Raw genomic sequence first — 12,416 nt, 5'->3', positions numbered from 1 at the left:
CCCTTCTGACTTCCCACATGGCGAGTCCCCTGCCCACCACTGGGCGAATACTAGCAGTGGCAGTATGAGGCCCTTAAGTGGGCATTAATTGTCCACTTAAGGCCTCAATTGGCAGAGTGAGAAATCCACCCAAGAACCTTGCTGCTCTGTACTAATTTGGGTGGAGTGGGGAAGGTGCTGGGTCCCCACCTGGCACACTTATGCCTGATTAAACGCCCCACTACCACCAAACCTGCCACAGGAGAGGGCATTAAATTCCACCCAGTATTTTATTCGGTTTTGAATGTATAAGAGCACTTTTCCCAATGCAAAGGTATTCTAATGCATCCCAAAACTTACATAATGCTGATCAATGTAAGGGTCAATTACCTTTACAGGACAGAGCCTTATAATCAATCACTGCAGTAAAAACACATCTAACTTTTATAGTATAGCATCTAACTATTGAAACTGAAGGAACATGTTTTTCAAAACTTATCAATGAAAGAATTGCAGGAGCAGGTGAATGTTTATTTTTTTTGGTTCCCTACTTGGGACTGGGGTTTCTCCATAGTTCATACTTCCTCTGAGTGGCTGTGATCAATTTCTACTTACAGAAGGGGCCTGGTTCCACTAAAATTGAGTGGGTGGGTGTTGTGTTTAAACAGCCCATCACACCCCCCCCCCGGCCAATGGAGCACAGGAGTGGGAGTGCTGCATGCAGGCTGACTGTCCACATCTTTATCCTGCAAAAATTGCCAGAAATGTGAATGATGGTGGGAATCCTGGAATCTGGTCCCACCCACCATTTTTAAAGGGCTCCTGCATTGGCCTGGATTTTCCCACATTGGGCCAATGTTCCCACTTGTGGGGAAGAGAACTAGAGGCCATCAGTATAACTGAAATCAAAGAAATAAAATAGGAATTCAGAAGAAACTTCTTTACCCAAGAGCTGGCGAGAATGTGGAACGTGCTACCACAGGGAATGGTTGAAGTCAATAGTATAGATGCATTTAAGAGACAGCTAGACAAGAGTATGAGAGAGAAAGGAATGGAGGGTTACAATGATGGATTTAAATGAGGAAAGATGGGAGGAGGCTCGAGTGGAGCTTAAACATCAGCATGGCCTGGTTAGGTCGAATGGCCTGTTTCCATGCTTTAGCTCCTATATAATCTTATGTATGTAAACATTGTATTGCTGCAGATTTGAGTTCCTAATAAGGAATCATTATGCTGATTGGAATTGGCTGCAATGAATATTCTGTGACATTGAAGCAGTGGGTGGACAATGGCAACATGGCTATCTAATAGCATTTAGTCACCATGGCAACAGTTGCCAGAAGAGTATTTAATGGCAGGAAAAAAAAATAGCATTTGGTCTTTGTATGCTTGTCCTACTTCCTTGGTATTGCTTCAAATGAGAATGGGGACAAATATGTTCATGTTGCTATGGTATTTGGTATTCAGAAAGTGCTGTCAAGACCTGGCTGCTGGAGAGTTAGGCAGATGCTTATTGGTGGGTAAAAGAATAATTTATGATTTCCAGTAGGTCATTTATGAGAGTTTGCATTTAATCCTTTCGGAAAGTTTAATTGCTACCAAATGCTGTATTCAAGCACTGGGCCAGTAACTAGGCTTTATGACCCACACCCAGATCCATGTCCATATTAATGAAACTATTTACTGTAGACTGTATAAAATACACTGACTTATTGCCCATTAAAAAATATTTGTATATTTAGGTTTCTCCTGAATGCTGAGCAATATTGGTCAGGGTTTACTAGTCTTTTCAGGGCAGGGGCTGGGGGTGATGGCTGGCGTTGAAATGACTAGATCTAAATTACAACTAATTCTATTCCTGATCCTGAAGTGTGAGGATGAACAAAGTCTAAAGCACAAATTTCCTGAAAGGGCAAGTGCAGTAAAACAGACACAGCATTTTGGTGTTGCAGATTTCGTGGGAAGGACACATTGGGTTGAATTGAATCCAGGCGATGGGAGTTTTGCCCGCTGGCTGGAGAACCGCTGAGAGTCTTGTCTTGTCTCCTTTGGGGATGGCATAGCAAATTAAGTGCCTATCAGGTACATAAGTGGTCAGCGACGAGCCTTCCACAAGATCAAGGACGCTGGAAAAATCCTGCCCCCCTCCCCTGAAGAACTGCCAACCAGTCGGAGGCCAGCAGCTCCTCATTGCTGTCAGCGCCACTGGGATAGCAGTGATAGCTGTTGGCAATACACCCACTAGAGGCCCATGATCAGCAAGGGCAGGGGGTGGCTCTCCGTGTGCCCTCATTTTCCTGATGCCCGGTCCCTCAATGAGGCACTGAGTACCTTTGAACAAGAGATTGGTTCCACCCACTTGGGTGACTGATTTTCAGGCAACTGTCCAGGCTGCTGCTTGAAATCCATCAGTGGCGGGATGAGGCCCTTAAGTGGGTATTAATTGCCCACTTAAGGGCTTCAATTGGTGTTGGGGCGGGAAGGCCGTCTGTCAGCCAGCCCCCTTCTGCCCGATGAAATGCCATCCATTGCTGTTAGCATCTAATAGGTTCTGTTTAATGAATATTAAAAACCCAGTACTTGAAGGTAATAAGGTGAGCAGGTGCTGGGCGTTGCTTTGTTAATCATACTCAATTGTATATGAGGAAGAGTTAGCCAGCACTGGTGTGTTAAAGGGAAGAAATTTGTGCTGTAGTGGGCAATGAAACCCTCTACTTAAGCATCCTTGCCTCTGTATATCCTTCACATCCAGGCTTGGGAGGTAACCAACAACCGTCTCGAAACTTGCCTCGAGGAGGGCATTAAATTCCACCCCTCACGTTACTTGTATCGCACCTTGATCTCTGCTCCAGTAAGAACCATTAGGTACAAATGATACAATCAAGGCTTAAGAAAACAGAATTTAAAAAAGGCTAGCAGAAGTTAATAGTTGAACACAGCATTATGCATAACTGACCTGTTGCCCTTCCTTTTATATGGCGCTGCAGGTGAGTGTGAGACCAGGCATGACTGTACAAGACAGTTTGAAAAAGGCTCTAAAAGTTCGAGGTCTTCAGCCAGATTGCTGTGCAGTCTTCAGGCTGCCACAGGGATGGTAAGAACATTTTTTTGTTCAGTTAATATGAACAATAGCTAACTCTGTCTGTTATGTTCTTCAATAGTGGAGTCAAATGTACATTATGCACTGAATAAAATATTGATAGCATACTAGGTTTGTCATTATTCAGTTCCAATTTGTTCTTCCTGTAATAAATACAGCTGTCTGAGTTGTTCTTTATCCTGGCCTGAGGGAGGTAAAATGGTTCCATTTTATAAGACAAAAAACCTACAAGTTTTATAGAAAGAAGTCTTTAACATATTTTCGAGAAATTATTTAATATTATCAGAGGTATTTCTAAATTACATTAAATGCCATTGCTTGTTATGATACGCTGTAGTTTTCTACTGTGAACTTGCTTGACTTTGGTCACGTGCATCTGAAAATATGGGCCCTTATTTTAGACTTGTTATTGGCAAGAGGCCCAAATCATTTTTCTGATCAGGCCTCATTTGAATGTAATTGGCAAGCTGCCTGTGTGAACATTCATGGCTGCTTGCTGTTTTTGGGACTTGGAAAATCCCTACAGCATTGTATTAAAGGGGAAGACTGTGTCATATTGTGGTGGGTTATGGGTCGATAGAGTGAACTACTGATTGGGGTGGTGGACAGGTGGGAAGGATTGTCATTGAGGAGCAATTATGCTCATCCTGAATCCCAGAAATGCTATATAGAATGCATTTTCCTCATTCCTGGCTTGTTTGCCCTTTTAAGGGGCACCAGTTCTGGCACTTCTCCACCCTGTATAATGAATGGGTCTTGCGCTTAGCAGGTGTTGCCCTGTCTGTTACCCAGTTACATGGTACAGTGAGGCTCTTGCCCATTTCCAGCATGAGTGCTGGCTGCTTAAATTGAGGCTTGCTTGAAAATCATAGTGGACAAATGTCAAATAGGAAGTATGTTGAGAATGAATTCTTGCAATTTTGATCTCTACCTTCCTGCTCCCGCCGAAAAATAGGGCGATAGACCACAATTTGGATCAATGTCATTTAATATGCCCGTCACTCTCCATCTGCATGTGATTAATTGGCTGCAGACATATGGTGAATTTATGTTTATTTTTAGAGCCACATAATTCTGAGTAGTGTTCAAGTTGCAGTGGTGGGTATGAAAATGGGCTTCACTTGCGTGACTGCTATTTGTCGTCTGTCCCTAATTGAGCAAGGAAGAATCAACCACATTGCTGTTAGCCGGGAGTCACATATCAATCAGATGGTGACTATGTTTATCAGAATATTGTTCAATTGTTGGGTTTTTACTGACTTGGAAGCTAAAGGGCCACCTGCTCAATGAAACAAGTCAAATAATTCACCATTTGTTATATTCTCTGTTCCTGTTCTCTCTGGGTGCCTATTAGTGATGATGCATTTAGCTCTGTTGGACCGCTTTGTGAAGTGCTGTCAAAGCGGGGCCAGCCTTCAGAAGGACAGCATCTGATTGCTCTCGCAATTTTCTTGGGGAATCTAGTGACATATGGGATGCTAACTGAAGAATTTGGTTTGTTTAGCTGGTAGTTGACAGTTTTCACTCAACAGTTGAGGTGTGATAGCACTGACTGGCTGTCAATGAGCGTTGAAATATGAAATTTTGGCAAGCTGGACAGTGTAGCAACATCCAAATGTGTTCAGCCTTCATCTCAGTAAATCTGTTGAAATAAACGATTGAAAGTAATAGGGAAGCTAAGAATAGTACCAAATTAAAAGAAAAGACATACAATATGGCAAAGATTAGTGGTAAGCCAGAGGATTGGGAAAGTTTTAAAAACCAACAAAAGGTGACCAAAAAACAATAAAGGGAGAAAATAAACTTTGAGGGTAAACTATCAAGTAATATAAAAACAGTCAGTAAGAGCTTCTTTAAGTATATAAAAAGGAAGAGAGAGGCCAAAGTGAACACAGGCTCCTTAGAGAATGAGGCTGGGGAAATAATAACAGGGAACCAGGAAATAGCAGATGAGTTGAATAAATACTTTGCTTCAGTCTTCATGTAGAAGACACTAATAGCATTCCAATACTAAATAATCAAGGGGCAAAAGAAGGGGAGGAAATAAATACAATAACTATCACTAGAGGAAAAAGTACTAGAGAAACTAATGGGGCTAAAGACCAATAAGTCCCCTGAACCTGATGGTTGCATCCTAGGATATTAAAGGAAGTAGCTACAGAGATAGTAGATGTACTGGTAGCAATCTTCCAAGAATCCTTAGATTCTGGAAAAGTCCCAGGGGATTGGAAAACTCCTAATGTAACACCCTTATTCAAAAAGGGAGGGAGACAAAAAAACAGATAACTATAGGCCAGTTAGCTTAGCATCTGTCATTGGGAAAATGTTAGAGTTCATTATAAAGATCTAATAGTAGAGCATTTAGAATTACATAACCTATTCAAGCAGAGTCAGCATGGCTTCATGAAGGGGAAATCATGCCTGACAAATTTATTAGAATTCTTTGAGGTAACAAGCAGGATAGATAAAGGGGAACCAGTAGATGTAATATATGTAAATTTCCAAAAGATGTTCGATAAGGCACTGCACGTAAGGCTACTTAATAAGATAAGAGCCCATGGCATTGGGGATAGTATATTAGCATGGATAGAGGATTGGCTAACTAATAGAAAGTTGGGATAAGGGGGCTGTTTTCTGGATGGCAACCTGTAACTAGTGGAGTGCCACAGGGATCAGTGTTGGGGCCTCAATTATTTACAATATATATTAATGACTTAAATGAGGGAAGTGAATGTACTATCGCCAAACTTGCGGATGATACAAAGGTAAGTGGTGAGGATGACATAAGGAGTCTTCAGGGGTATAGACAGATTAAATGAGTGGGCAAAAAAGTGGCAGATGGAATGTGGGAAAATGAGGTTGTGCATTTTGGTAGGAAGAATAGAGGAGCTGAATATCATTTAACTGCAGAAAGCTGCAGCACAGAGGGATTTGGGAGTCCTTGTGCATGAATCCCAAAAAGCTAACATACAAGTTCAACAGGTACTGGGAAGGCAAGTGGAATGTTGACATTTATTTCAAAGGGAGTGGAGTATAAAAATAGGGAAGTCTTGCTAAAACTATACAAGGCACTAGTTAGACCACACCTGGAATACTGTGAACAATTTTGGTCCCCTTATCTAAGGAAAGGTATACTGGCATTGGAGGCAGTCCAGAAAAGGTTCACTAGGTTGATCCCAGATATGGAGGGATTTTTTTATGAGGAGAGGTTGAGTAGGTTGGGCCTGTACTCATTGGAGTTAGAAGAATGAGAGGCGACCTTTTTGAAACATACATGATTCTTAAGGGGCTTGACAGGGTAGGTGTTAAGAGGTTGTTTCCCCTTCTCGGAGAGTCTAGGACTAGAGGGCATAATCTCAGAGTAAGGGGTTGCCCATTTAAAATGGAGATGAGGAATTTCTTCTCTGAGGGCAGTCAATCTGTGGACCAAAAACAAAAATAGCTGGAAAAACTCGGCAGGTCTGACAGCATCTGTGGAGATGAAGACAGAGTTAACGTTTTGAGTCCGTATGACTCTTCATCTAAAGAACTAAAGAGAAATAGAAATGAGGTGAAATATAAGCTGTTTAAGGGGGGTGGGACAGGTGGAGCTGATTAGAGGGCCAGTGATAGGTGGAGGCAAAGGAGAGATTGCCAAAGATGTCATAGACAAAAGGACAAAGGGGCGTTGACGGTGGTGATATAAGCTAAAGGATGTGCTAATGGTGACACCTGTCTTCCTGTGGAATTCCTTATCGTAGAGGCTGGGTCGTTAAGTATATTCAAGGCTGATAGATTTTTAATCAGTAAGGGTATCGAGGGTTATGGGGACAAGGCAGGAAAGTGGAGTTGAGGATTATCAGATCACCCATGAATTTATTGAATGGCAGAGCAGACTCGATAAGCCGAATGACCTACTTCTGCCCCTATGTCTTATGGTCTTATCCTTACACCCTTGTTTCGAAAAAGGAATTTCGTTTACAATTATCCAATCCTCTCACACTGCCTTCCAATCTAAGGAGGATTGGAAGATTATAGCCAGTACCTTCACAATTTCAATCCTTACTTCCCTTTAGCATCCTTGCATGCATCCCATCCAGTCCTGGTGACTTATCAACTTTAAGTACAGCCATCCTTTCCAATACCTCTTTATCAACTCTTAGCCCATCCAGTATCTCAGTTACCACCTCATTCACCATGACTCTGGCAGCTGTATCTTCCTCGATAAAGACAGGTGCAAAGTACTCATTTAGAACCTTGGCCATGCCCTCTGCCTCTAAGCATAGATCCCCTTTTCCGTCCCTAATCAGTCCCACCCCTCCTTTTACTGCTGTTTTACTATTTATATGCCTGTAGAAGACTTTTGGATTCCCTTTTATGTTAGCTGCTGTTCTCTTCTCATACTCACTCCTTGTCTCTCTATTTCCTTTCTCATTTCCCCTCTGAACTTCCTATATTCAGCCTGGTTGTCGTTTGTATTATCAACCTGCCTCCTGACATCCTCGCCCTTTTTTCCTGCTTCATCTTAGCCTCTATCTCTTTCGTCGCCCATGGAGCTCTGGATTGTTTACCCTACCTTTTGCTGCATCCTGTAATCGATGAAGCTAGCAGCAGACTATCTACATTTCAAATCCAAAGGTCCAATCAGATAATTTGATTTTTACCTCTGATTTTCTGGTTTGTAGAGGCAAATCTACACTCAACTTTGATGTAAAAATAATCAATTATTTTTCTTGCAATCTTTAAATACAGCCCGAGAAGTACCAAATGGAACAATTGTATGCAGATTCTACGAAAGAAAACTTTGCGTTGTGCTAAAAATGAAAGGCACTGAAGCTGCCCTATAATGTTCTTGAAAAAGCTGCTTTACTTTCAGTAGTATGTAATTGCAACCCAGATTCAGCCTATGTACATAAATGTCAGAATTTTGTAGAAACAACCAGTGCTCTATCATCGATCTGAGCTAAATGAAGTTCTGGACAAATAGATCATTTTTTGAGTGAGGTGTTGGTCTTTCATATTAACTGGGAAACTGTTATGGTTAGTGACATGTTACCAATTTGACAAATTTTATCTTTTATGTATGCAGTTTGTATAGTGGCTTACAGCGTGTTGGAGGATATGTGGTTTTAAAATAAAAGGAGCAATTGCATTTGACACATTGTAGTATGTAAAGAAGGCAATAGAGAATAACAGAATAAATAACAAAAGGCTAAATGAATTTGTTTTGAGTATTTTGTACACAAAGGAACTGCAGAATGCTAAGCTTTTGTGCTAAAGGGTTGTGATTTGTAACTGGTCTACAATTCAGTTCAGTGCAAATTAGTTATTTGCATAACTTGGTATCAAGTTACCAAGGCACGTCTGTCTTGCAGATTTATCTGTTTTATATTTGGGTAATTGTGAAGCAGGAAGTGACAGTAGCAGTAGTTGAGGTGGAATTGAAGAGTCGAGCACTAGTGTAGGATGAGTAGCAGATGAGGGATAAACATGGGGAGCAGAATGGGAGGCGATGGAAGCTAAATCAGCTAAGAGCAAGGATTTGGAGCAGTGTAGCCCACAAGAGCATAATGTGGGTGAGATGTGCACACATTGGCATGTACTTGGTAGTGAATGATTGGTGGGGCCTGCAGGGGAAGTTCAGCTTTATATAGAAGTTAAAGAAGATGATCCAAGCACTAATTAGTAAAAGGTTAATTGTAACAGTGTGAAGTCTAGCTATGATTCTTGTTAGCTACTGTACAGTTAAAGAAATTGTGAATGAGCAGTCAGATGCAAGAAATTTGTTCACACTTGACTGTAAGTAAGAAGCATATGGAAATGTGTGCTATAAATTAGTATATAATTAAAATGTCGATTTATAAAAGCAGAATTGTACCACCAGTTTTGTAATTTAAACAATTAAGAAACCTTTGATAATAAGCAGTAGATACAAGATTATTGACCACTCACTGGTAACTTACTTTCTGGAGACAGGAGTAATGATTTATTTTTCTCCAAAGCTAGCAGAGATTAATTTCCTAGACATCTCTCTTATACCTTACAAAAAGGCCACGTACAATCTCCAAACCCTGACAATCCTGCCCTTGAAACACAATAACTCTGGCACCTATATTTCTTAGTAGGTGGTTTTTCCGATATGAATTTGAGAGCCTGAAAGTTTGGAAAGTGTTGCTTTTAACACTGTCACCCCATTGGTAGATAAATCAGACCGTAAAGTTGTGCAAGATGATGGGAACATGGATTTAAACTTTCTATGTGCCCCATCCCACTGAGGTTCCATGGTTTTTATCTACGTTGCTCGCAAAGATAATAGCTTAGACTTCCTGCCTTATAATTCCCCTGAAATATTGAAGAAGGTCCCAATTTACCCTTGGGAGACCTCATCGGTGGGCCTTCTGGCTGCGCTGCTTCATTGGCCATCCTTTTTTTCAGTCTGTGGTACAGGGGTGATTCAGGATCCTCCTGGGAGCTTTGTACGATATGAGTGTAGGACTTTTTATTGTGTTCAACGAAGTGTAGAAACACATGGAAAATCTGGAACATTTTCAACCTTTTGCCATGGAAATAGAAATGACAGAATTCTTGGCACTTCAATATGTTCAAGTCTTCTGATCCATATTATCATTCTTTCAGTAGGTCTTTTTAATATTGTATATGGTGGTGTAATGTGTTGAAACATTAATGCACAGCACCATTGGAATGGTGACCTATGGGTTTGCACATCTGACGCTCCATCGCTTGTAGATACCAAGCATTCTCCAACAAAAGGAGTGAAGTGCAAGAGGGAGAATAAACAATCTATGCAACTCCTTGTGGCTGGTTTCCAAGTGACGTTATTGGAGGTTTAGGAGTAGGTTAGCTATGTACAAACTCACTACTGGAGGTGTGTCGATAGGGAAGTAAAATATCTTAGGGGGAGTTTTACCATCTTAAAAAAAAAATCTTACATTAATATCCTTTGCTGCATCTATAGCCCCAAGTACCGTATAGATTGGACCACAGATGCTACCTCATTGATTGGTGAAGAGCTGGTGGTTGAGGTCCTGGACCACCTCCCTCTAACAACTCACAATTTTGTAAGTACTTCAGCTTACGTTTGATTCAGTTTGCGCATGCTTCAGTAGCTTTACCATTTTAAACCATTCTCATGTTATCTTTTCAAAGGTCCGCAAAACCTTTTTGAAGTTGGCATTCTGTGATATCTGTCAGAAATTTCTTCTGAATGGCTTTCGGTGTCAGACCTGCGGCTACAAGTTCCATGAGCACTGTAGCACCAAAGTCCCTACCATGTGTATCGACTGGAGTAACGTTAGGTACTTGTGTAAAATGTTTAGTTGGCTTCTCAGATTGAACCTTTCTAGTGAAATGGATTATTGTAGAGATATTGCCTATATTTTATGTACTGATAGTTTATGCCATATACATAAGTTCATCAGGGTTGGCAATTACTGTGAATATTGATTCTGACTTTAGTGATTGCCTACTTGTACAACTTGCTGATTCGGTAGTAAGGCATTGAACTCACTCCATGATCTCGGAATCTGAGCTCTGGCTTTGCATGATACTTTATAAGTGTGAAAGTTTGGGAAGTGTTGCTTTTAACACTGTCACCCCATTGCTGGAGAAATCAGACCGTAAAGTTGTGCAAGATGATGGGACACATGGATTTAAACTTTATATGTTCCCCATCCCACCGAGGTTCCATGGTATTTATCTACACTGCGTACAAAGATAATTGCTTAGATTCCCTGCTTTACGGTTCTCCTGAAATATTGATGAAAGCCCCAATTCACTCTTGGGAGCCCTCATCAGTGGGCCTCCTGGCTGCCCTGTTTCATTTTGTCTGTGACACAGTGTTGATTCCTCCTGGGAGCCTCGTATGATATGAGTGCTGGACTGTTTACTGCGTTTAACCAAGTGTAGAAATGTATTGGAAATCTGGAGTGCTTTCAACCTTTTACCATGGAAATGAGAGAATTCTTGACACATCAATAAATTCAGCTGAATTTTAGGCACCCCTGCCAACAGTTTGGTGGCAGAGGGCATAAAATCCAGTGGGTGGCCTTGATGCTGCCTATCTGCCTGCCTCTGACCTGTCTGCAATTTTACAGGGGTGTGGGGTGGCAGCGGGTAGCTCATCCACCCGTGAGCCTATTGTGGTCCTTTCAGAGCCTCATCCTGCTGCCACCAGTATTTCTTTTACCTGTGGGGGAGGGGCCAAAAGCTTTACCTGTGTGTGTAAGATGGTAAGGACCTCCTTTGTTGGCCCTGAGGCCCTCCCCCTGGCCCCTTGAACATTAATGCACAGCACCATTGGAATGGTAACCTATGGGTTTGCACATTTGATGCTCCATCGCTTGTAGATACCAAGCATTTCCCAACAAAAGGAGCGGAGTGCAAGTGGGAGAATAAACAATCTATGTAGCTCCTTGTGGCTGGTTTCCAAGTGGCATTATTGAAGGTTTAGGAGTAGGTTAGCTATGCACAAACTCATTACTGAAGGTGTAATGATAGGGAAGAAAAATATCACCCCCTCGCCCTGTCTTGCCAAGACCCCCTACCCCAGACTTAATTGGGATCCTCAATATGGTGGGACTACCTGTAGTCCCAGCAGTGGCCACCACCCCTGGCTGGTGCTCCTGGGACTACAGAGATGCCAGTCATCTGATAGGTTGGCAGCTCTCTGAAGCGGGAATCTCTCCTGAGAAAGAGGTGGAAGTCTTGCCTTAAAGCAACTAACACTGTTTCCAGCGTTAAATTACTGTGGGGCAGTTGTCAGGATCATTGGGCACCCCCTTGACATTTTAGCTGGGAGCATGGCACTCTGTAAAATCCAGCCGTCTGATTCGGCAGACTGTCTTTCAGTTGTGTGCGCTAGATTTTGGGCAGCCTATTAAATGGAGTGCTTTACAACGATGTTGTTGCATGGTGTTCAAGTTTCATGCATTCAGTGTTCCAGTAACTTTAACAATTTGTTAACGTTTGTCGGAATACAATAACTGGCTAGCGATTAATATAATAAACTTTTATTTTTGGCTGGGTGTTTTGGGTCATGTTAGAAGTCACTATCAGTTGTATTACAGTGATTTATCAAATTGCTTTCTCCCCTTTTGTCTGATCATTTTCATCCCTCCCAATTGGTTGTATTGTACAGCACTTATTTGGTGGAAGATTAAAACCATAAGACATAGGAGCAGAAATTAGGCCATTCGGCCCATTGCGTCTGCTCCGCCATTCAATCATGGCTGATAAGTTTCTCAACCCCATTAGGAACAGCCTTTGTCAACACTACTTTTTAGTTGACACTTAAGTGTCCCTCCCCTAATCTTCCTGCAGTTTACCAATGGACTCTTAT

At 41.7% G+C, this 12,416-nt stretch overlaps 1 protein-coding gene across 4 annotated transcripts in view; it reads left to right on the top strand.

The window, feature by feature from the left end:
• Positions 1-12,416, top strand: part of LOC144681648 (RAF proto-oncogene serine/threonine-protein kinase-like) — an 82,318-nt gene that overhangs the window by 28,972 nt on the left and 40,930 nt on the right. For all 4 annotated transcript variants that reach the window (XM_078543437.1, XM_078543434.1, XM_078543435.1 and 1 more), the window contains exons 3-5: positions 2,967-3,073; positions 10,035-10,137; positions 10,226-10,374. In XM_078543437.1, the coding sequence (XP_078399563.1) occupies positions 2,967-3,073; positions 10,035-10,137; positions 10,226-10,374 (359 nt within the window). The remainder of the gene's footprint in view (positions 1-2,966; positions 3,074-10,034; positions 10,138-10,225; positions 10,375-12,416) is intronic.

Source organism: Cetorhinus maximus, chromosome 6 (genome assembly GCF_964194155.1).
Source record: "Cetorhinus maximus chromosome 6, sCetMax3.hap1.1, whole genome shotgun sequence".
Classification (NCBI taxonomy): Eukaryota; Metazoa; Chordata; class Chondrichthyes; order Lamniformes; family Cetorhinidae; genus Cetorhinus; species Cetorhinus maximus.
The sequence above is the reverse complement of the archived record's forward strand: the minus strand, read 5'-3'. Positions and strand labels throughout refer to the sequence as shown.